We start from the raw sequence: 24,654 nt of genomic DNA on the forward strand, positions 1-24,654 counted from the left end.
CCCTCCTTGGCCTCCCAAAGTGCTGTGATTACAGGTGTGAGCCACCATGCCTGGCCTTTACAAGGGATTCTAATGGTCTAATGCGACAATTGTGGCTTCAGTGAGCTCAGGGTGCCCTCTGGTGTCCATGTGGGCTCAAGGATGTGATATTTAGAAAAAACACTTGTAATTCTGGCGGACATGTAATTGAAGCCATTTGCCAACTTTTCAAGATTCTCATTCGTTTTTTTTTTTTTTTTTTGAGACAGAGTCTCGCTCTGTTGCCCCATCTGGAGTGCAGTAGTGCGATCTTCTTGGTTCACTGCAACCTCCGCCTCCCTGGTTCAAGAGATTCTCTGCCTCAGCCTCTGGAGTAGCTGGGACTACAGGTGCATGCCACCATACCATGCCTGGCTAATTTTTGTATTTTTTGTAGAGACGGGGTTTCACCATGTTGGCCGAGGTGGTCTGGAACTCCTGGCCTCAAGTGATCCATCGGCCTTGGTCTCCCAAAGTGCTGGGATTACAGGTGTGAGCCACCATGCCCGGCCTTTTTATTTTATTTTTTTTGAAACAGAGTCTCACTGTTTTGCCCAGGTTGGAATGTTGGTGGCCTGATCTCTGCTCACTGTAACCTCCACCTCCCGGGCTCAAGCGATCCTCCCACCTCAGCCTCCCAAGTGGCTGGGATTACAGGCGTGGGCAACCAAAGATTCTCATTCTTAGCCCATTCTGTTATCCCTATGAGTCTGCTAGTAGTTGTCATACTAGGTCACCCTGTATTTGGATCAGAAGGTACACTAGGAGCGCCTAGGGTCATATCCCAGGCCCAACAGCTGAGGGCGGTAGAGTAAGGCCTGCAGGTCAACGCTTTGAGGAGGGGTGGGAAGGACTGAGGGTGCGGGGGCCAGACTGTGTAGTGGCAGGAACCCCAGGTGCTGTGTGAAGCAGAGGGCATGCATCACCCTCCGACCCACATTCAGTTTCTTCCTGGGTGTCTGCAATTCCCGGGACTCCCAAGGGATTCAAACGCTGCAGCCTTGGGCTTGCAAATTCTCCAGGATGGGCAGAGTATGGTCTTGTTTATTCTGCACCTCTGCCTCATAGTGCTCTCCTGGTTCTCTTCTGTTATTAGAGATCAAACCAGGTTGCTTTAGGGCAGTGGTTCTCAAAGTGTAGTCCTGGGACAAACAGCATTGGCATCACCTGGAAACTTTTTAGAAATGCAATTCTCAGCTGGGAGCAGTGGCTCACGCCTCTAATCCCAGCACTTTGGGAGGCTGAGGCGGGCGGATCACCTGAGGTCCGGAGTTCGAGACCAGCCTGGCCAACATGGTGAAACCCTGTCTCTACTAAAAATACAAAACGTTAGCCGGGCTTGGTGGCAGGTGTCTGTAATTCCAGCTACTTGGGAGGCTGAGGCAGGAGAATCGCTTGAACCCGGGAGGCGGAGGTTGCAGTGAGCCAAGATTGCACCATCGCACTCCAGCCTGGGGGACAATAGCAAGACTTCATCTCAAAAAAAAAAAAAAAAAAAGGAAATGCAATTCTCTGGCCTGGCCCACACATATTATATCAGAAACTGCAGTTTAACCTCCCCCCACCCCTGGAGAATTCTGCTTTTTGAATCAGGCCTTTCTCTTTTTCTGTCTGTCTTAAGTCTCAACATTGAGTAGCTGTGATTTTGGAATACTCAGATGTGGTACACCCTTTCTTGCCAGGAAGCACCTGGCTCCTCAATAAGCTTAGTCTGATTCTTGGCCTGGCCCAGGGAAAGAAATTCATGTTCTGGATTCTGAGCAATGCTCTCTTGTCCCAGGTGCCTGTTGGGCTCCTACTTATACCTCAAAACATAGCTTGAACATTGTCTCTTTTATGAACCTTCTCCTAGGTCAGAGAAGATGGTCTACTTGTGAGTTTGCAAAGCATGTGTACATGTCCTGCCAACCATTAGTGTTACGGTTTCCTTACTGATCCTGGCCTGAGCAAGACTGGGACAACCTTGAGCGCAAGGGGGGTTTGGTTCCTCTTACCTCAGCCCAGCTCCTTAAACACAATGCCTGGCACGTGGTAGGTATTTGATAAATATTTATTCAATGAAGGAACTGCCTGCAATGGCCTGGTGGACAGGAAAGCGAAATGAAAGCAGGCCAAAAGTGGCTGGGAGAAGATTTTCTAAATCCCGATGCTGGGCACAGGGCCCCCTGAAGTTTGCTTTTGGAACCTTCCTATCTGTCTTGTTGTCCTCTCACCAGGCACATCCCTGCCCTCCAGAGCCCACCTGGTCACACACTACCTTTCAGGAGTACCTTCCACATCAGCTTAGTGCAAACCCCACAATGACTTCTGCCGTGGCTCGCAATGCTCGGCTGCAACTCTGAGACCAATTTCAGTGAGAGTAAGGAGCTTATCCAATGGAAGTGTCACTAGGAGTGACAATGGCTGGTTTGAAGATTAGGGAAGTAGTGTTTACATTTCAAAAGAGAAGACTGCTCCACAACGAATGTACAGTTTTGATATGTGCAGGGCTCAGGTCTTCAAGGGATAAATGAGTTCCTTTTCTCCTTCTAAATGCGCCATCAACAGGCATTTCCTTCAGGATAAGTTGGAAAAGAACATTTGGGCTTTTTAATTAAAATTTTATTTTACATGTTTTTAAAATTCACAATAGATATTTTATCCTAAAATAAAGTAAAACTTGCTTAATTACAGAAAATATGAAAAGTATATAAAAGCAGGGTCTCACTCTGTCGTCCAGGCTGGAGTGCAGTGGTGCGATCATGGCTCACTGCAACCTCAAACTCCTGGTCTCACACCATCCTCCTGCCTCGCCTCCGAAAGCGCTAGTTTTACAGGTATGAACCATAGCGCCAGCTCTTCCTGTCTTTCTTCAACACGTCCTCCCATCCTTCCCTCCTTTCTCCGCCCTCTCTGCATTTAATCCCCAGTGTATTCCAGCCTGGAGGCCAACACACGTGACCACGTCTGCCTGAGGCAGGTGAAGAAAGGGACGCGAGGCGGCGCTGTCACCGCATTCTGTGAGCCGCAGCGCTCTGGGTCCCGGCTGGTCTAGTATCATTTCAGTGAACGTCACTCTAGATTTTCTTTTCTTTTTTTTTTTTTTTTTGTGAGACGGAGTCTCGCTCTGTCGCTCAGGCTGGAGTGCAGTGGCGCGATCTCGGCTCACTGCAAGCTCCGCCTCCTGGGTTCACGCCATTCTCCTGCCTCAGCCTCCCTAGTAGCTGGGACTACAGGCACGTGCCACTACGCCCGGCTAATTTTTTGTATTTTTGGTAGAGACGGGATTTCACCGTGTTAGCCAGGATGGTCTCGATCTCCTGATCTCGTGATCCGCCCGCCTCGGCCTCTCAAAGTGCTGGGATTACAGGCGTGAGCCACCGCGCCTGGCCTTTTTCTTTCTTTTTCTTTTTTTTTTTTTTGAGACGGAATCTCGCTCTATTGCCCAGTCTGGAGTGCAGTGACGCGATCTCAGCTCACTGCAACCTCCGCCTCCCGGGTTCAAGCGATTCTCTTGCTTCAGCCTCCCGAATAGCTGGGAGTACAGGCGCCTACCACCACACCCGGCTAATTTTTGTATTTTTAGTAGAGAAGAGGCTTCACCATGTTGGCCAAACTGGTCTCGAACTCCTGACCTCAAGTGATCCGCCCGCCATGGCCTCCCAAAGTGCCGGGATTACAAGCGTGAGCCACCGCGCTCGGCTGTCACTGCAGACTTTGATGGGGGCTACACTCGGGGTATAAATTAGGATCCTCACTGAAAGGGCGCGACCATGGAGGCTTTTTCTTGGCCCCTTAGTTGTGGGTTTTCCTCTGGACGGCGGAGCCAGTTTCCATCAGAACAGCCCAGAGGCGGGCGCTGCCTTCCTGGGGTGACGCAGCAGCAAGAAGAGTTTTCGGATCCTGGAATCCGTGGGCGGCCCGTGGGAGGGGCTGAGGCTCATTTCCCTAGTCACCTGGCTCCGAATCCGCCGCGGTGTTTCAAGCGAGTCAGATTACAGATCGCGCCCCAGGCTGGACTCGGAATTCCTGCCCCGCGGGTCTGCATTTTCACAGCGGCAGGTGTGAGTTTCCCGCTGCTGGAGACCAGAAGCCTGAAGGCAGCTCCGCCCACCCTAGCCCACAGCGCCGTTTCTATATATTCCGTTTCCATATTCTATATATTCCGTTTCTATATCAGTAAACACTTGTCATTTTCCGTAGACCAGGGCGGGGTGACGGGTGATCCCAGTCCTCTCAGTGAACTCTGGGGCGCAGAATTCAAAACGCTTGCGGGCGCCGAGCGCAGCCCCGCCCTGGGTTATGTAAGCGACAGCGCTGGGCCGTTTCTCTTTCTTTTCCGGACCCCGCAGTGGCGCCTGAAGTCTGCAAGGAGGAAGTCGCCTCTGTGCTGTGAGTCCAGGAATCTAAGGCGAGTGCTGAGGGAGAAAATGTAGTTGATGGGGCAGAGCAGAAGGGGCTGTAGGTGGGTTGGAGGGGGAGGGCTTTGGACAGAAGACCTGGGAGGCTTGGAGGGGACCGGGCAGCCAGGCCTGGACCCTGGTGAGTGACTCACCCGGAGCCGAAGACCATCTCGGCTTTCCCTAGCCCAGAAAGGGTGGGACTGGCTTTATTTCTGCCTGCCATCACCTCAAAATGCCGTGGAACAAACCTTACATATTATTATTGTTATTTATTTATGTATTTATTTTATTTTTTTTGAGACAGAGTCTTGCTCTGTCACCCAGACTGGAGTGCATCTGGGTGATGCACTGGAGTGCAGTGGCGCCATTTGGGCTCACTGCAACCTCCGCCTCCCGGGTTCAAGCAATTCTCCCTGCCTCAGCCTCCCAAGTAGCTGCGATTACAGGCGCCCGCCACCACGCCCGGCTAATTTTTGTATTTTTGGTAGAGACGGGATTTTGCCATGTTGTCCAGGCTACTCTCGAACTCCTGACCTCAGGTGATCCACCCACCTCGGCCTCCCAAAGTGCTGAGATTACAGGTGTGAGCCATCGCGCCTGGCCGGGAAATATCTCTTACAGAAATAAAGACAGTTGGCCGGGTGTGGTGGCTCACCTATAATCCTAGCACTTTGGGAGGGTGAGGCAGGCAGATGGTTTGAGCCTAGGAGTTCAAGACCAGCCTGGGCAAAATGGTGAAACCCCTTCTCCACCAGAAATACAAAAAATTAGCCAGGCGAGTGGCTCATGCCTGTAGTCCCAGCTACTCCGGAAGCTGAGGTGGGAGGATCACCTGAGTCTGGGGAGGTCGCGGCTGCAGTGAGCCATGATTGACCCGCAACTGCACTCTGCCTGGGCGGCAGAGTGAGGCCCTGTGTCAAAAAATAAAAAGAAAGAAAGAAGAGAGAGAGAGAGGAAGGAAGGAAGGAAGGGGGGGAGGGAGGGAGGGAGTTGAGGTTCAGAATATGTAATAGTGTTTATTGCTATACTCCATTCAATGGACTATGGACTATTATGCAGTGATTTAAAAGTAGGAGTTTGGGCTCACACCTGTAATCTCAGTATTTTGGGAGGCTGAGGTGGGCGGATCACTTGAGGTCAGGAGTTCGAAACCAGCCTGGTCAACATGGTGAAACCTCATTTCTACTAAAAATACAAAAATTACCCTGGCATGGTGACACGTGCCTGTAATCTCAGTTACTTGGGAGGCTGAGGCAGGAGAATCACTTGAACTTGGGAGGTGGAGGTTGCAGTGAGCTAAGATTGCACAACTGCACTCCAGCCTGGGGTACAAGAGCAAAACTCCGTCTCAAAAAAAAAGAAAGAGATATTTCCCACCTTGGATTGCTGGGTCAGGGGGTGGTGGGTATTTTCATTCATATATTGTCAGATTACTTTCACAAACAATGGAAACAGTTTCAGGCTCCTCAGCTTCTCACCTCCAAAATGCCCCTTTTCCTGTATGATTAACAGTCCTCAATGTTCTGGCTAATCAACTGAGCGACTGTTTATAGATTTGCAGGCCATTTGGATTTACAATTAATCTTTTTAATGAGGCTGAAATGTGAAGTTTATCTCAGCCTCAAGGAAGTAATTCAGCAAGGATCAGTGGTTTCACTTAACAGTCTGGCTCTGAGGCTGGCTGTGGCCGTCTTATCCACGGTGAGCACCACGGGAATGCAGGCAAGGGCTGTGAGAGGCTTGGAACAAGGCTCCACCCAGGAGAGATCTGGGTGGGTGTTGGTGACCAGTAGAACCTAGGTGTCCTGGGCCAGTGCCCTTGGGGACTAGTCTTCTTCACCCCACGCATCTTCTTTATTCTGGAATGAGCCTGCCCATCCCTCAGGAAGACTGAAAGGAATTCGGTCAGAAGAATATTATTGACTTTTGTCCAGACTTGATTTCAATAGAGTTCTGGGACCTGCCATATCCTATGGGTGAGCTCTATCCAGGTCCCCTTCCCTGAATTACCTGTCCTCTCCCCACTGACTGGGATGACACCTAATTTTACAACCTGCTGTAGCAAGCATCTTTGCTGCCACTGTAACAGTAAACTCCTTGAGACTGGTGGCATCTTGGGAGGTGATTAGATTCAGAAGAGGTTGAGAGGTTGGGGCCCCCATGATGGGATTAGTGTCCTTTTAAGAAAAAGAAGAGACTGGAGCTCCCCACTCTCTTCACCACGTGAGGATATGGCAAGAAGGCAGCTGTCTGCCAGGCAGGAAGAGGGCCCTCACCAGGAACTGAATCTGCTGGTTCCCTAACCTCAGACTTCCAGGGTCCAGAATTGTGAGAAAGAAATATCTGTTGTTTAACCAATCCGTCTGTGGTGTTTTGTTATGGCAGCACAAGCTGACTAAACAAGTGCCAAAACCAAACCAGTAACTCCCCCTTTCCAGTCTCGGACCCAGTATGAAGGAATTCTGGTCACATCATTTATTCATCCATTTAACAAATATTTAGTAAGTGCTTCTGTGCCAGGCATTTTTCTAGGCCTGGTGATCATTTAATCAAAAGAGACTAACACCTGCTCCCTGATGCTTACAATCTGAAAGACAATAAAGAAAAATATAATAACAGTAGTGAATTATATGGATGTGTTCCAGCAATTGATTGCTGGGCAAAAAATAATCTTAATGCATACAAACACCAGGCATGGTGGCTCACGCCTGTAATTCCAGCACTTTGGGAGGCTGAGGTGGGCAGATCACAAGGTCATGAGTTCGAGACCAGCCTGGCCAGCATGATGAAACCCCGTTTCTACTAAAAATACAAAAATTAGCTGGGCGTGGTGGTAGACGCCTGTAATCCCAGCTGCTCAGGAGGCTGAGGCAGGAGAATTGCTTGAAACCAGAAGGTGGAGGTTGCAGTGAGCCAAGATCGCTCCACTGCACTCCAGCCTGGGTGACAGAGTGAGACTCCATCTCAAAAAAAAAATATATATTATATATATATAAAATATATATATAATATATCTATTATATATATTATATAATAGATATATTATAAACAACCTTTATATTATCTCTCATTCTGTGGGCTGATTGTGCTCAGCTGGGCAGCTCTTCCGCTCCATACAGCATGGGCTGGGCCGCCATCATCTGGAGCCCAGCTGGTCCAACACATTCAAGAGCCTCCTGCACAGAGCTGCAGTTGGTGCTGGCTTGTTGGCTGGGAACTCACTGAGGCTGTGAACCAGGTGACTTGGTTTCTCCTCCACCTGCTTCTCCACGTGCCCTGGCTGCTTCTGGCTCTGCACCTGGGGTCCGGGTGTTTCAAGTGGCCAAGTCAGAACCACAAGGCATCTTATGCTGGAACCTCAGAAGTCAGGCAGCATCACTTTCCTCATGTTCTAGTCACCAAAGCAAGTTCCAGATCCAAAAAGAGGGGGATTAGCATCGGCTCTTGATAGGGAATGGCAGGGTCACATTGCTAAAGAGCATGTGGGATGGGAGATATTGTTGAGGCCATCTTTGGAAAAGGACTTTTATATTTATAAAGTGATAGGTGATAAAAAGAAAAAATAGGCCAGGTATGGTGGCTCACGCCTGTAACCCCAGCACTTTGGGAGACCGAGATGGGTGGATCACGAGGTCAAGAGATCGAGACCATCCTGGCCAACATGGTGAAACTGTGTCTCTACTAAAAAATACAAAAATTAGCTGGGCTTGGTGGTATGCACCTGTAGTCCTAGCTACCCTGGAGGCTGAGGCAGGAGAATCGCTTGAACCCAGGAGGTGAAGGTTGCAGTGAGCCGAGATCACGCCACTGCCCTCCAGCCTGGTGACAGAGCAAGACTCCATCTCAAAAAAAAAAAAAAGAAAGAAAAGAAAAGGAAAAAATAATGCAAAGTTGACAATCAATGCAAAGTAATAGAGGTGGCATTTTAAGTAGGGTGGTCAGGGTGGGCCTCATGAAGGTGCCATTTGAGCAGACTTGAAGAGGAGAGAAACTGAGACACGCAGGTATGTGCAAAGGAAGAATCACCCTCATGTACACCCATGCTCCGTACATACCCAGGGGTCTGCACTGAGGCAGGCCCTAAAGCGGCAGTGGGAATGGAGGTGGACACACTTATGGAAAGACTTCTTCAAAGAATGTTGGGGACCCAGGTCTACCCTTCCTGCTGTGGCTGTTAGAAGTGCTGGAGTTGGGGAGGGAAAGGCACTGGCATGTGGAGGAAGACTAGGAGAGGAGGGGAGGCCAAAGTGTGTCCCACCCTCACTCCACCTCTCTGCTCTCTCTCTCCTACATCGAGTGCCTCCCTCCCCAGGGCTTGTGGTCCCTGACAAGGAGGACCCTGAGGGCAACCACACCTTGCCATGCAGAGCACCTGGCTTCTCATCTGCCAACCTCACTCTGACCCGGCTGCAGGAGGGGAAGGAGCCAACCCTGGACTCAAGACTCAAGGGGACCAGAACCAGGGAGATGAGACATACCAGGGCTGGGCAGCTGTGGGAGTCCTTCCAGAGAGAAGCTGAGATACGCCTACCTGGAGAGGCCCCTGGGCCTGGAGGGGCTCCTCAGTGTGACTGGGTGAAGTGTTTTCAGAGGACCAGGGTTGAGGTTGGGGGCATCTCATCCAGACCCTGCCGGCATCTGCCCCGAACCCAAGGGCCCCTCCTTCCTCCCTCCTCAATGGAAATGCTGGGGATGTCCTCAGTCACCCTCTGAGCACTCACACATCACCCCTTATTTGGAAATTTTTCTCACTCTAACCTTCCTTCCTGCTGCACCTTCTGCCCCATCCCCAGGCTCTGGCCTCTCTCTCTCTTCTTCCACCCTTTAGCAGGTGATGACTCACTTCCCACTGAGGAGGCAGCTCTAGGTGAGAGTCTGGGCTCTCGGTGAGCTTGGGAGAAGGAAAAGGCTTATGGGCCAGGGCATGGGAAGGAGAATGGGCACAGCCAGAGCAGAATGGAAAGGTTGGGGGAGGTGATAAAGACAGATGTTTCCGTATTACCATTTTTCTTTCATTGTCCAAGGGAGCTGCCCTTCTCCCAAGCCCAGGAAAGTGAAAAGAGAAGCAGGAACAGTGAAATACTCCACAGGAAAGAAAAATCTTAGTGATCCCTCCTGCTGTCTCTTTCCTTTTGCCTATTCTGGCAAATTTTGTAAGTGAAATTTGTTACCAAGATGTGAACATCTTATTATAAGAAAGTCTCTAAATATTTGAGAATAAAATTATCAATGTCTCAGCTCTGCAGGCTGAACAAACGGAGGCTTTACAAAATAAAATCATGCTTGGAAAACTTACTTCTCCTCTGAGGGATGTCAAAGGCTGCACTGAATAAGCTCTAAGGTGGTGCTGAAATGAGTCATTTATTTGCCTTTGTAAGCTCAGGCAGGTGTTGGAATTGAGGAAGTATAGGTAATGAAAAAAGTAACCATGTCCTCGGGACATAGCGACTGGTGATGACCACCCAATCAACACAATAAATTCTAGCATTCACATTGTAGTCCGGCTCATTCAAGCAAAGCTATCTCCAATAGGGAGTTTACCCTGTACAGAACATGTGCATTTCCACCTGTTCTCAGATTGACCCTTTGCTCATCACAATAGTGAAAAAAAATACAGCCCTGGGTGGAGATTTAAGATGCTAATGAGTCATGAGATGTATGAACAAGCATGTACAGCTACTGCACACGTGCACCCAGAAGACCACCCAGAACATGCTTGCTAGTAACACCTCTTCCCACCCACCTCCTGTGAATAATCATGTAAGACTCCCATAAAGGGAGTTTCTCCAGCAATAATCAATGCTGTCTCATTCTTAGGAGCAGCCCACCCTGAATCCTCTCTCAGGGTGTACAGTTTATTTTGCACTTAACTTTCAAAATAATATTTTTCCTTTGTAATAAATTGCTTTGTACTTCATCTCCTTTGCTGCGTGTTTGTTGTTTACATTCTTTTAAATGAAGAAGTCAAGAACCAAGGTATTACAACAGCTGTCAACATTTCCGGTGCCATGACTCAGATAGAGGTTTGTCTGCTTCATTGGTTTCAGTTTCCCTTCACTCCTGGTGAGTACTATGGCAGCCCGAGACCCCTGATTGACTATCACTGCTTTCCCCAGATCTATTCTATTAAGGTTTTGGGGGAGGACCTTTTAACTCACTCACATTCTTTGAGCAATTAATTGTGATTGCTTTCCATTTGGCTGCTGCTTTTACAATGTTTACAATTACCTTATTTGGATGGAACGCCCTGATTATTCAGCCTTGGGACTTTTGCTGCTTCTGTTTCACTTTTTGTTTTGCTGTCCCTCCCAGGACTGCACCTGATCTGTACTTACTGGCTATTGTAACTTTTTTTTTTTTTTTTTTTTTTTTGAGATAAGAGTCTCACTCTGTCACCCAGACTGGAGTGCAGTGGCTTGATCTCGGCTCGCTGCAACCTCTACCTTCTGGGCTCAAGCGATTCTCCTGCCTCAGCCTCCCAAGTAGCTGGGATTACAGGCGTGCACCATCACGCCCAGCTAATTTTTGTATTTTTAATAGAGACGGGGTCTCACCATACTGGCTTGGCTGATCTCGAACTCCTGACCTCATGATCAGCCCACCTTGGCCTCCCAAAGTGCTGGGATTACAGACATAAGCCACCGCGCCCAGCACTTGTTTGTTAATCAAGTAATCTCTTCAAAGATTTTTGTTCACCTTGAGGGACACATTAGATCTACTTTTGCCAACAGTCCCCATCCCTCCAGGCTCTGTGTGTTCTGAGACTCCTCTGAGTCTCAGAGGAGTGTGTTCTGAACGTCTCCTCTGAGAACGGGAGACGTTCCAAGAGGCCATCCATGTTGAGTGCAGGATGTGTGGTCACATGGATGTGTAGTCATGGGGACTATAACCAGGCATTCCAAGCATGATGACTGGACATTAAAAATGGCAGATCAGTGAAATAAAAAAGGGCTTGTTGGCGAGACATCCAGGCCCTCTGGCTGGCAGCAGGGATCACTTCAGTTCAGCTTGGAGATGTCCAGCACCAGTGAGACCTAGAATGTTGCATGGCGAATGCCCATGACCTCCTAGGGCCTCAGTTTCATGGGGATTCAAGGGAACACCCTGGACTCCATCGTCCAGCTTAGCTCACGGGGATGCCTATGACCTCCTGGATTTTGGTACATGTTTCTGTGGTTGCAGGATTCTCTGGTTAGCTAGAGAGCCACCTCCTCTACTCTCACTGAAACACCTCTAGGGTATATACTAAACATTGGAATATTTTGAAACTGTATAAATTAGAAGACAATAGGCGGGCACGGTGGCTTACACCTGTAATCTCAGCACTTTGGGAGGCTGAGGTGGGCAGATCACCTGAGGATGGGATTTTGAAACCAGCCTGACCAACATGGAGAAACCCCGTCTCTACTAAAAATACAAAATTAGCCGGGCATGGCGGCACATTCCTGTAATCCCAGCTACTTGGGAGGCTGAGGCAGGAGAATTGCTTGAACCAGGAGGCGGAGGTTGCAGTAAGCCGAGATTATGCCATTGCACTCCAGCCTGGGCAACAAGAGCAAAACTCTATCTCAAAAAAAATTTTTTTTTAATAAATAAAAGATAATAAACAATGGCCAAAGAATAAAACTATTGATACAATCCTCAGCACTTTAAGTCTTAAGGTTTTCTTTTCCATGACTGAGTGTCTCCCTTTCCTCTCATTCTTCCACTTACAAATCTCCATAACAATTCCTACCCACTGTGACTTTGATCCCTTCTGATTTATCAGTCCATCCTGATAGCCTGATAGGTGACAAGCAGAGGTGAGGACTTCAAAGTTCACACCAAGTAGATCTAGTTCACTGTGGCCCTCCCTGACAGGAGGCTTGTGAAGTTGGCAGGGCTTCGGTCCAGGCTGTGCACTGTCTGGGAATCCTCATTTGCAATGTCTGGAGATCTTCATTTTTCTTACTAGTAACAATCATCTTGTCATGTTTGCACTTCTTTGCATTTCACCCCCTTTGAATTCTGTCCTTCCATGAAAATTTATTGTCCTTTTTGATCCATCTGTATTCATAGACTTTCATTTGCTTTCTTTTTATCTCTAACCCGTAAGACTGATAAAAATTGTCCTAAAGGTTCTTTCTTTCTGCTGTGTGTGTCAGGGCTCCTCTGCCTTTGGTGAGAGCAAAGAGAGTTTTGCCTTTAGCCGGAAGAAAACTTTTTTTTTTTTTTTTTTTTGAGACGAAATCTCACTCTGTCACCCAGGCTGGAGTGCAGTGGCCTGATCTCGGCTCACTGCAACCTCCACCTCCCTGGTTCAAGCAATTCCCCTGCCTCAGCCTCCCAAGTAGCTGGGATTACAGGTGTGCACCACCATGCCTGGCTATTTTTTTTGTATTTTTAGTAGAAATGGGGCTTCACCATATTGGCCAGACTGGTCTGGAACTCCTGACCTCAGGCAGTCTGCCCGCCTCAGCCTTCCAAAATGCTGTGATTACAGGTGTGAGCCACCGTGCCCGGCCCTGGAAGAAAACTTTAATTGCTGGGTGAAATATATTTTCTACCAAATTCCCCTTATGAGACCTAGAAAGCCTAATGAACATAGCTACTTACATGTCCTAAGCTGTTATTTTAAGGCCAAAATTAAAACATTAAGGGCACATATAATGTTGGCTGTTACTAACCTGAAAAAACAGATAAATAAATTTCCATGATTAGGTCTTTTCAACACTGCGTGGTCCCAAACAATACTGTTTTACTATTAGAATTTTTTTTTTTTTCTAAATAAAAAGGAAGTTCGGGCGCAGTGGCTCATGCCTGTAATTCCAGCACTTTGGGAGGCCAAGGCGGGCGGATCATGAGGTCAGGAGTTTGAGACCAGCCTGGCCAATATGGTGAAACCCCGTCTCTACTAAAAATACAAAAATTAGCTGGCCATGGTGGCATGCACCTGTAGTCCCAGCTACTTGGGAGGCTGAGGCAAGAGAATCACTTGAACCTGGGAGGCAGAGGTTGCAGTGAGATGAGATCAAACCACTGCACTCTAGCCTGGGCGACAGAGAGAGACTCCATCTCAAAAAAAAAAAAAAAAAAAACAAAGGAGGATAATCAGGGATTGCCCAAGGGCCCAGGGGAACCTGACGTTATTCCCCCTACTAACCAGACAGCTCTGTAGTAAGACCAGTCCCTTAAAGACTGATACCAAATATATTATGCTCATGTTATTCAAAAGAATTCGGGAGGCCGGGCGCAGTGGCTCACGCCTGTAATCCCAGCACTTTGGGAGGCCGAGGCGGGTGGATCACAAAGTCAGTTTGAGACCAGCCTGACCAACATGGTGAATCCCCATCTCTACTAAAAATACAAAAATTGGCTGGGCATGGTGGCTTGCACCTGTAATCCCGGCTACTCAGGAGGCTGAGGCAAGAGAACTGCTTGAACCCAGGAGGTGGAGGTTGCAGTGAGCCAAGATCGCACCACTGCACTCCAGCCTGGGTGACAGAGTGAGACTTTGTCTCCAAAAAAAAAAAAAAAAAAAAGAATTTGGGGAAATCTAACATAATTAATGACTCTATAATAAGAAATATACCAGCTGGGTGCAGTGTCCCTTTGGGAGGCCAAGGTGGGTGGATCACTTGAGGTCAGGAGTTCGAGACCAGCCCGGCCAACATGGTGAAACCCTGTCTCTACTAAAAATACAAAAATTAGTTGGGTGTGGTGGCATGGGCCTGTAATCCCAGCTACTTAGGAGGCTGGGGCAGGAGAATCGCTTGAGTCCAGGAGGCGGAGGTTGCAGTGAGCTGAGATCACACCACTGCACTCCTGCCTGGGTGATGAGTGAGACTCTGAAAAAAAAAGAAAAAAAAAAAGAAAAATACCTCCTACCAACAACTTTCCTCCCTTACAATCTAGTCCAGGGTTACTCTTCAAACCTCTTAAGCTTTTACTCCTAGTAGTCGTTCCTCACGTGACACACAGTCTTCTGCACCCCATCCATATCAGCTTGTTCAACAAACACTCCCTAAAGAGCCCAGTCCTGCTGGAACAACTCAGCAGGGTATCCTTTTGCCCCCCTAAAACAAAAAGCAACCTACTCTCACTCTCTGTATCTCCCTCTCTCAGGTAACTCATAGAAAAACAACCAAATCCTCATAGAGACTTACTTCATGAGTCAGTCTGTCCCAGGTATCAGGAAAAAGTCACAAAACTTGTCATAAATCCCCAAGTCCCAATAAATAAACTGCTAAACATAACTTTTGGTGTCTTTAATTACCAAGAGAGAGTGGAAAAGGCACATAGAGATCAAAAGGAAGAAAAGAGAGACAAAAGGCAGGCCCAATTGTTGGCCTTCACTCACTATGCGAAAACTCCCACCTCCAGGTCATCCTGAGTGGAACCCAATGCAGCTATTGCTGCATTTATAAAAAGCCTGGACACTGGAGCTAAATAAGTAACAAAGGCCTTCATGCTTGCAAACCCTCTGGAGCCTGTCATCAATGTGACAGAGAAGGGCAATGGAAGAAGGACTCTCTCCAACTCTGAAGGGAGGAGGGACTCCTAATTCCTTATTGTCCCTGGCTAAAGACTAAAGAGACCAAAGGCAAACAACAGCTCCTATGTGGCCCCAGTCACAGCAATGGAGCCTCGGGTGATCCTGGACATGACAGGCAAAAATATCAATATCCTTTTAAAGACAGAGGCTGGCCTGTCAGTTCTCACTTTCTGCCCTGGGCCTCTGTCTACCAAACACGACACTGTCATTGGTGTTAATAGCAAACTCCAGACCAGGATTTTCACTCTACCACGCAGCTGACCAACTTCTGTTGCAGTAAAACTTAGGGGTGTAGGCCTTTGGTGTGTTTATCAAAAATAAAAAATGATTCCTTTTAAGGCATCACAGAAACTTGAAACAAAGACTCCAAGCTATTCTTATGAAGCACTGGAGGATCTAAGGCTCCTGTCCAAAAACAGCCAAGACCCAAAACATCAGGCAATTAATGTTGCCTCAGCATAAGCTTCTATTCAAGAAAACAACTCACAGTGAGATGTGATGTTTTAATTTTTTTCTTATTTACTCACTGCATTTTAGGCGCTCTTAGTAAAACGACCTTATCTGTGAAAGAAATAATAAACCATACTACTAACTTATAAAAATTAACTCAGTCTTGCTGGCTTTGCATGACTACCAAAAGTTAAAAATATGCAAAACCTGTGCCTCAGGAAGAATGGGCCAACATTCCTATACACCTCCTGGAACAAACTTTGGACCGCAATATGGGAATATCTGGCTAAACAAACAATGCAAAGAGAGTTCCTTGGACCTGGCCACTGCCCGTTCAAACTTCCATTTTTATCTATGAATAATAGCTTCACTCTGCCAAGGGGAGAATTGCTTTCTTACCTTGCTTTTTACCCAGAGCAGTTCCCCTTCTCCCTTTACAGCAACCATGCCAATTTCACTCCTTTTATAGAAAAACTCCACGAGAGAGTCAGTATATCTAAACCTTTCTCACGGAATCATTTATACACCTCACAATAGAACCTTAAAAGGGGAAGCTTATTTCAAAAAACTCAACTCTACCATCCTCTAATTAGTCCAGTGACCACCGAATTTCCATTACTTTTACCACCTCGATGCAAAAAGCTTTTGCAGCACAAATTTCACCATCACACAGAATTTGTTTGTGTTGGCCGGGCACAGTGGCTCACGCCTGTAATCCCAGCACTTTGGGAGGCTGAGGCGGGTGGATCATGAGGTCAGGAGATTGAGACAATCCTGGCCAACATGGTGAAACCCTGTCTCTACTAAAAATACAAAAATTAGCTGGACATGATGGCGTGTGCATGTAGTCCCAGCTACTTGGGAGGCTGAGGCAGGAGAATCGCTTGAACCAGGGAGTCGGAGGTTGCAGTGAGCTGAGATCGCACCACTGTAATCCAGCTGTACTCCAGCCTGCCGACAGAGCGAGACTCTGTCTCAAAAAAAAAAAAAAAAGTTGTTTGTATTTGTGGATCTTCAGCACATCTACAACTCCCTCCACAATGGAAGGGACGATGTCCCATCGTTTACATTTCCCCTTATCTACCTTTTTCATTGGCTAACAAATCTCTCCCTTTCCCCATGTACCAACATCACAAGATCCACCACTGAGCAGGATTCCTTGTTCCCTTGGGGTTAGTGCTATCCTCTCTATCGGGACTAGCAGAGCCAGCCACAGAGACAAAGCCTTGGAAACCCAGCATAAACTGTCTCAGGAGACCACAGTGGCCCTCTGAGAAACAGCAGAGAGAGCCTCACCAGACTTCAGCAACAGCTGGACTTCCTGGCAGTCCTACAAAACCGAAGAGCCTTAGACCTTCTCACAGCCGGACAATGAGGAACATGTTTGTATCTAAAAGAAGAATGTTGTTTTTGCATCAATCAAATTACAAATATATATTAATAGCATTTTCTCGGAACAAGAAAATCATTACCCAGGCAGACAAAATTGAATATTTAGGAGCATCCACGGGAACTTGGAAGCAATGGCTGTTTTCTGCCTTGCTCCCTTTAACAATGCCAGCCATTACCAATGTTTAGCTCTAACTTTTGGTCCAACTTTGTTTAAAATGCTGATTTCCCAGCCTGGCCAACATGTTGAAACCCTGTCTCTACTAAAAATACAAAAAATTAGCCGGGCGTGGTGGCAGGCATCTGTAATCCAAGTTACTTGGGAGGCTGAGGCAGGAGAATTGCTTGAACCTGGGAGGTGGAGGTTGCAGTGAGATGAGAGCTGAGATTGCGCCATTGCACTCCAGCGTGGGCGTTGGAGCCAGACTGTCTCAAAAAAAAAAAAAAAAAAAAAAATGCTGATTTCTTGCTCTGTCACCTACAGCAAATCCCGGTTCATGTGATGGTTTTGCAAGGCTTCCAACCTTTGGCTGCTAATGAGCTATCTCACATCTTGCCCACCAGTCCCCTGAAAGACATGGCTTACACACTGTTAGACTAGGCAGGAAAAGACTTCAGGGCCCAGGTTAGGCAAGGACAATGCTGCGCTCAGCAGGAAGCAGCTCTGGAAGAAATGAGCTAGCCTCTCATCCTCCCGTGTGATTATGGGTACTAAGATCTTTTAGGGAGGAATTGAGGCAGGATAGGGAGTCAAGGAAGTAACTATGTCCTTGGGATGCAGCAACAGTGATAACCATACAGTCAACACAATAAGCTCCAGCATTCACATTGTAGATCAGCTCATTCAAGCAAAGCTATCTCCAATAGGGAATTTACCCTGTAGAGAGCATGCACATTTTGATTTTACCTGTCATCAGACTGACACTTTGCTCATTACGATAATAAGAAACACACCACTGGGTGGAGATTTAAGATGCTTATGAGACATGAGATACATGAACAAGCATGTATAGCTACCGCACATGTGCATCCAGAGGACCACCCACCCAGAGGACCACCCAGAACATGCTTACTAGTAATACCTCTTCCCACCTCTTTACAAATAATCATGTAAGACCCCCCATAAAGGGAGTTTCTGCAGCAATAATCAACGCTCTCTCATCCTTAGGATCAGCCCACCCTGAATCCTCTCTCTCAGGATATACTATCTAGTCTGCACTTAACTTTCAAAATATCATTTTTCCTTTGCAATAAATTGCTCTGTACTGCATCTCCTTTGCTGTGTGTCTCTTGTTTACATTCTTTTAAATGAAGAAGACAAAGACAGAGGTATCACAGGTGTTATCAACAGAACCTCTGTGTCCTCTTAGGAAAGTGAAATGAGCACCCAATGCCCAGATTTTGGTTATGATACATTATTCTCCAATAGAAGGAAGCAGGGCTCCTTAGAAAAATAGCTGATTCTAGGGGTGAAATAGGAAAAATACAAGATGAGCCTGGAACATCTTGAAATGCTACAAACGAGCTGGGCACGGTGGCTCACGCCTGTAATCCCAGCACTTTGGGAGGCTGAGGCAGACGAATCACAAGGTCAGGAGTTTGAGACCAGCCTGGCCAACATGGTGAAGCCCCATCTCTACTAAAAATACAAAAAATTAGCCGGGCGTGGTGGCAGGTGCCTGTAATCTCAGCTACTCAGGAGGCTGAGGCAGGAGAATAGCTTGAACCTAGGATGTGGGATGTGGAGGTTGCAGTGAGCCAAGATCACTCCACTGCACTCCAGCCTGGGCAACAGAGCGAGACTCCATCTCAAAAAAAAAAAAAAAAAAAAAAAAAGAAGTGCTAGAAAAGAAGAAGCCTCCACCCACCCCACAACCCATACCACCAAAAAATGAGGGCAGGTCAAAGGGACACAGGAGCCAATCTGAAAGATCTCCCTATGGACAAAGCTGGAGTAATCTGAGCAACAAAGTAACAATAGTATTGGATTATAATCCAAAATATAAAATAAATATCCATTCCATACTAAAATCCATAAATGATTGGGTAAATAAATAGGGAAGAAGGGACAAATCTTCCTTATAGAAGACTTCTAAAAAATATATTAAGAGAATCCCCTTTCCAGGAGGTGGAGCTTTATTTCTCTCAGCTTGAATGTGGGTTGGACTTGCCAACTTGCTTCCAAAGACTTGAGTATGAAAAGGGAAAAATAGTAACTTTACAGTAGAGAAATGTGGCAGATGCCACCTTAACTAAGCAATCAGAGTCATATTAACATCCTGCCCCGCAGAAATGATGTGATGAGGACACTCCCCCTCTATGGTATTCTTCCCTTAAACCCATAACCCCAATCTAATCATGAGGAAGTATCAGACAAACCCAAAGTGAGTGACAGTCTACAAATTATCTGTCCAGTATTCTTCAAAACTTTCAAGTCATGAAAATAGGTAAAAACTGAGAAACTCACAGATCAGAAGAGACTAAGGAGGCCTAAAAACTAAATGCATTATTGTGCCCTGTATTGGATCCTTGAACAGAAAAAGGACATTAGTGGAAAAGCTGGTAAAATTCAAATAAAGTCTATGGTTTAACTAATAGTATTATACCACTGTTAAGTTCTTAGTTTGTCAGTCTTGACATGGTTTTGTTAGATGTTAACATTAAGAGAAGCTGGGGTATTTGAGAACTCTATGTTCTAGCTTTGTAACTTTTCTCTAAATCTCATATTAGTCTAAAATTAATTGATTTAAAAAGTGAGATGAAATAGACATATTTAAGATAAATTGAATCAATAAATTAATAACATTTCAAAACAGAAAGCATTGGCCTATATGGTTTCACTAATTAATTCTACCAAACACTTAAGGAAAAACATATCGATTTTCTAGAAGATGGACACAGAGGAAATATTTTCTTGTTTCTTATTTTATTTTTTTTTTTTGAGACAAAGTCTCGCTCTGTCGCCCAGGCTGGAGTGCAGTGGTGCTATCTCGGCTCACTGCAAGCTCCACCTCCTGGGTTCATGCCATTCTTCTGCCTCAGCCTCCCAAGTAGCTGGGACTACAGGCGCCCACCACCACGCCCAGCTAAATTTTGTATTTTTAGTAGAGATGGGGTTTCACCGTGTTAGCCAGAAAAGTCTCGATCTCTTGACCTTGTGATCCGCCCGCCAGGGCCTCCCAATGTGCTGGGATTACAGGTGTGAGCCACTGTACCCGGCCACAGAGGAAATATGTTCTAACTAATTTCATGAAGCCAGCATTACCCTAATTCCCAAAGGCTTTACATGAAAAGAAAACCACAGACCCATATCTTTCAAGAACACGAAAAATTCTCAACAACATATGAGCAAACAAGATCCACAATATATAAAAACAACCATACACCCTAGGTATGCAAAGTCAGGTCAGCATTTGAAACTCAATTAATGTCACCCATTACATCAACAGGCTAGAGAAGAAAAATCACATGATTACATCAATAGATGCAGAAACTAAGGTCAGGACAAGGCAGTGATGACCTTCTCACCACTTTCCAATATCATACTGGAAGTCCTAGCTAATGCAGTAAGACAAGAAAATAAAATAAAAGGTACACATAATGGGAAAGAAGAAATAAAACTGTCTTTGTTCATAGATAACATAATTTTCTATGTAGAAAATTTAAAAAATCCACAAAAAATCTGGAACTAACAAGCAATTATAGCAAGACTGCAGGATAGAAAATTAATATGTAAGCTAGGTGTGGTGGTGCATGCCTGTAATCCCAGCAGTTTGGGAGGCTGAGGCAGGTGGATCACCTGAGGTCAGGAGTTTGAGACCAGCCTGACCAACACGGAGTAACCCCGTCGTTACTAAAAATACAAAAAATTAGTTGGGCATGGTGACACATGCCTGTAATCCCAGCTACTCAGGAGGCTGAGGTAGGAGAATTGCTTGAACCTGGGAGGTGGAGGTTGCAGTGAGCTGAGATTGTGCCATTGCACTCCACCCTGGGCAACAAGAGTGAAACTGTCTCAAAGAAAAGAAAAGAAAAGAAAATTAGTATGTAAAAGCCAATCACTGTCCTATGCACCAGCCAGCAATGAATATGCAGAATTTGAAATTTAAAACACAATACAATGTACATTAGCACCCCTCAAAAGTGAAATACTTGGGTACAAATCTAACCAATTATGTACAAGAGCTATATGAACAAAACAGTAAAACTTCGATGAAAGAAATCAAAGAAGGAAGAACTAAATAAATGGAGAGATAGGCCAGGTGCGGTGGCTCACGCCTGTAATCCCAGCACCTTTGGAGGCCAAGGCAGGTGGATCACCTGAGGTCAGGAGTTTGAGACCAGCCTGGCCAACATGGTGAAACCCTGTCTCTACTAAAAATACAAAAATTAGCTGGGCGTGGTGGCATGTGCTTGTAATCCTAGCTACTCAGGAGGCTGAGGCAGGATGATCACTTGAACCCAGGAGATGGAGGTTGCAGTGAGCCAAGATCACACCACTGCACTCCAGCCTGGGTGACAGAGGGAGACTCTGTCTCAAAAAAGTATATAAATAAATAAATAAAATAAAGTAAAATTAAAAATAAATAAATAAACAAATAAATAAATGGAGAGAGATGCTAGATTCAAGAGCAGGAAGACTCAATATTGTTAATATGTCATTTCTTCCCAACATGATCTATAGAATCAATGGAATCCCAGTCAAAATCCCAGGACGTTATTTTGTGTATACTCACAAGCTGATTTAAAAATTTATATGGAGAGGCCGGGCGTGGTGGCTCATGCCTGTAATCCCAGCACTTTGGGAGGCCAAGGTGGACGGATCACCTGAGGTCAGGAGTTCAAGACCAGCCTGGCCAACATGGTGAAACCCCGTCTCTACTAAAAATACAAAAATTAGCCGGGTGTGGTGGTGGGTGCCTGTAATCCCAGCTACTTGGGAGGCTGAGGCAGGAGAATCGCTTGAACCCAGGAGGTGGAGGTTGCAGTGAGCTGAGATTGTGCCATTGCGCTCCAGCCTGGGCAACAGGAGCGAAACTCTGTCTCAAAAGACAAAAAACGAACAAACAAAAAAGGTTTATATGGAGAGGCAAAAGGCCTAGCCAGCACAATGTAGGAGGAAAACAAAGTCAAAGTACTGCCACACCTGACTTCAAGACTTTCTATAAAGCTGCAGTAATCCAGACAGATAATTGGTATAGTCATTGTTGGAAGGAGTATGAAGGTTCCTCAAAAAATTAAAATATAGAAATACCACATGATCCAGCAATCCTACCACTGAATATGTATTCAAAGGATATAAAATCTGTGTGTCAAAGAGATATCTGCACTTCCATGTTCATTGCAGCATTATTCTTTCTTCTTTCTTTAGAGGTGAGGTGTCACTACATTGCCCAGCTTGGTCTCAAAATCCTGGCCTTAAGTGATCATCTTGTCTCAGCCTCCTGAGTAGCTGGATTCCCTGTGCGAGCCACTACACCTGGCTGCAGTGTTATTCTCAAGAGCCAAGATATGGAATCAACCTAAGTATCCATTAATGGATGAATGTATAAAGAAAATGTGGTATATATACACAATGGGATACTATTCAGTCAACAACATGAATGAACCTAGAAGACATTATGTTAAGTGAAATAAGCCAGGCGCAAAAAGACAAACATGATGTCACATATATGTGGAATGTAAAAAAAGCCAAACTCATATACATGGAGAGTAAACCGGTAGTTGTGAGAGGCTGGGAGGTGGGAGGATTGGGGAGGGGTAAGCAAATGACACAAAATTTCTTTTCTTTCTTTCTTTTTTTTTTTTTTTAAGACAGAGTCTCGGCTGGGTGCAGTGGCTCAAGCCTGTAATCCTAGCACTTTCGGAGGCCGTGGCAGGCAAATTGCCTGAGCTCAGGAGTTAGAGACCAGCCTGGGCAACATGGTGAAACCCCATCTCTCCTAAAATACAAAAGAAATTAGCTGGGCATGGTGGCATGTGCCTGTAGTCCCAGCTACTCAGGAGGCTGAGACAGGAGAATTGCTTGAATCCGGGAGGTGGAAGTTGCAGTGAGCTGAGATCGCACCACTGAACTCCAGCCTGGGCAACAGAGAGAGACTCTACCAAAAAAAAAAAAAAAAAAAAAAAAGACAAGAGTCTCTCTGTCACCCAGTCTGGAGTGCAGTGGCGTGATCTTGGCTCATTGCAGTCTCTGAATCACTCGGGTTCAAGTGATTCTTGTGTCTCAACCTCCCAAGTAGCTGGGACTATATGCATGTGACACCACACCCAGCCAATCTTTGTATTTTTAGTTTCACCATGTTGACGAGTCTGGTCTCGAACTCGTGACCTCAAGTGATCCACCCGCCTTGGCCTCCCAAAGTGCTGGGATTACAGGCATGAGCCACCATGCCCAACCAACACAAAATTTCAATTAGATAGGAAGAATAAGTTTAAGAGATCGATTGTACTTTATGGTGATTAAATTTAGTAACCACATATCGTATATTTCAAAATTATAAGAGAAATTATTTGAAGCATTATTACCACAAAAATTATGGGAGGTAATGTGTATGTTAATGGCTTGCTTTAGCCATTTTACAATGTATATGTATATGAAAACATGACGCTGTACACCCAAATATAACTTATTTGTCAACCAAAATAGTTTAATTTAAAAAAGACAGTGTGGTATTGGCAAAAGAACAGAAAAATAGATCAATGAAACAGAATAGAGAACCAAGAAATAGACCCACGTAAATACAGACAACAGAGCAAAGACAATGCAGTGGAGAAAAGACTGTCTTTTCAACAAATGGCACTGGAAAAACTGGACATCCACATGCAAGAAAAGTGAAATGAAAAGAGCTCTCTTGAAAGGTTGTTGTGAAGGTCATCTGTGACAGGAACAAAAAGTGCCCAGCAGGGTCTCTGATAGCAAGCTCCCACATTAATCTAATGGCTAGACTTCAATATCCCTTAGCCCTGTCTCCAGAAAACTTTCCTATGAAGGCTACAATGATTCCTGTCAGTCATGCAGTCCTACTAACCTGCTGGGAGGATGCAATATCGAAGGGGCCAGTATACTGCCCTCAGGGGGCTCTGTGGCCTCTTGACCTTGTGGATGATGCTGACCATAATGTTCTGCTTGTCCCTGGCTGAAGACAGGCCCCTCCTGCAGAGGCCAGGCATGAATGCACATCTGAGTAAGACTCTATTATGACTCAAGAATAACAAACATAAATAAATAAATAAACATGATAACATAAAAAACCAGGTTTCATTTTCTGCTGCTATAACAGAATACCACAGACTGGGCAATTTATTAAAATATGTATTTCTTACAGCTCTGGAGGCTGGGAAGTCCAAGAGCGTGGTATCAGCATCTTGTGGGGGCCTTCCTGTAGTGTCATCCCATGGTGAAAGGAGGTATGGCAAAGGGGCCAAACATACTTTTTATCAGGAGCCCACTCCCACAATAATGACACTAATCTATTCAACCTAATCAACTCTTAAAGGTCTCCCCTCTTAATACTATCAGAATAGCAATTAAATGTCAACATGAGTTTTGGGGGGTCATTCAAACTGTCAGAGGCATGCGAACCAGAGCAACTCCATCTTGAATAGGAGCTGGGTAAAATAAGGCTGAACCCTACTGGGCTGCATTCCCAGATGGTTAAGGCATTCTAAGTCACAGGATGAGACAGAAGGTCAGCACAAGATACAGGTCATAAAGACCTTGCTGATAAAACGGGTTGCAATAAAGAAGCTAGCCAAAACCCACCAAAACCAAGATGGTGACGAGAGTGACCTCTGGTCGTCCTCACTACTACACTCCCTCCAGCACCATGACAGTTTGCAAGTGCCGTGGCAATGACAGGAAGTTACCCTATATGGTCT

At 45.9% G+C, this 24,654-nt stretch overlaps 1 protein-coding gene across 2 annotated transcripts; it reads left to right on the top strand.

The window, feature by feature from the left end:
* The first annotated feature begins 3,672 nt into the window (after positions 1-3,672).
* Positions 3,673-10,317, top strand: LOC129039014 (uncharacterized). Of its 2 annotated transcripts, none has more exons than XM_063666020.1 (2): positions 3,673-4,389; positions 8,698-10,317. In XM_063666020.1, exons 1-2 carry the CDS (start codon positions 3,771-3,773, stop codon positions 9,111-9,113), a joined length of 1,035 nt encoding a protein of 344 aa, XP_063522090.1. In that variant the 5' UTR covers positions 3,673-3,770; the 3' UTR covers positions 9,114-10,317. The 2 variants fall into 2 exon arrangements, with proteins under 2 accessions (XP_063522090.1, XP_054348547.2); XM_054492572.2 differs by having other exon boundaries at positions 8,713-10,317.
* Positions 10,318-24,654: the final 14,337 nt, after the last annotated feature.

Source organism: Pongo pygmaeus, chromosome 5, assembly GCF_028885625.2.
Source record: "Pongo pygmaeus isolate AG05252 chromosome 5, NHGRI_mPonPyg2-v2.0_pri, whole genome shotgun sequence".
Taxonomy (NCBI): domain Eukaryota; kingdom Metazoa; phylum Chordata; class Mammalia; order Primates; family Hominidae; genus Pongo; species Pongo pygmaeus.

Bases quoted from the DNA above. Each gene is read 5' to 3' on its own strand.
- LOC129039014 (XM_063666020.1), top strand. From the start codon at position 3,771: ATGGAGGCTTTTTCTTGGCCCCTTAGTTGTGGGTTTTCCTCTGGACGG. The intron at 4,390-8,697 runs GTGAGTCCAGGA...TCCTACATCGAG, and splicing joins GAGGAAGTCGCCTCTGTGCT to TGCCTCCCTCCCCAGGGCTT.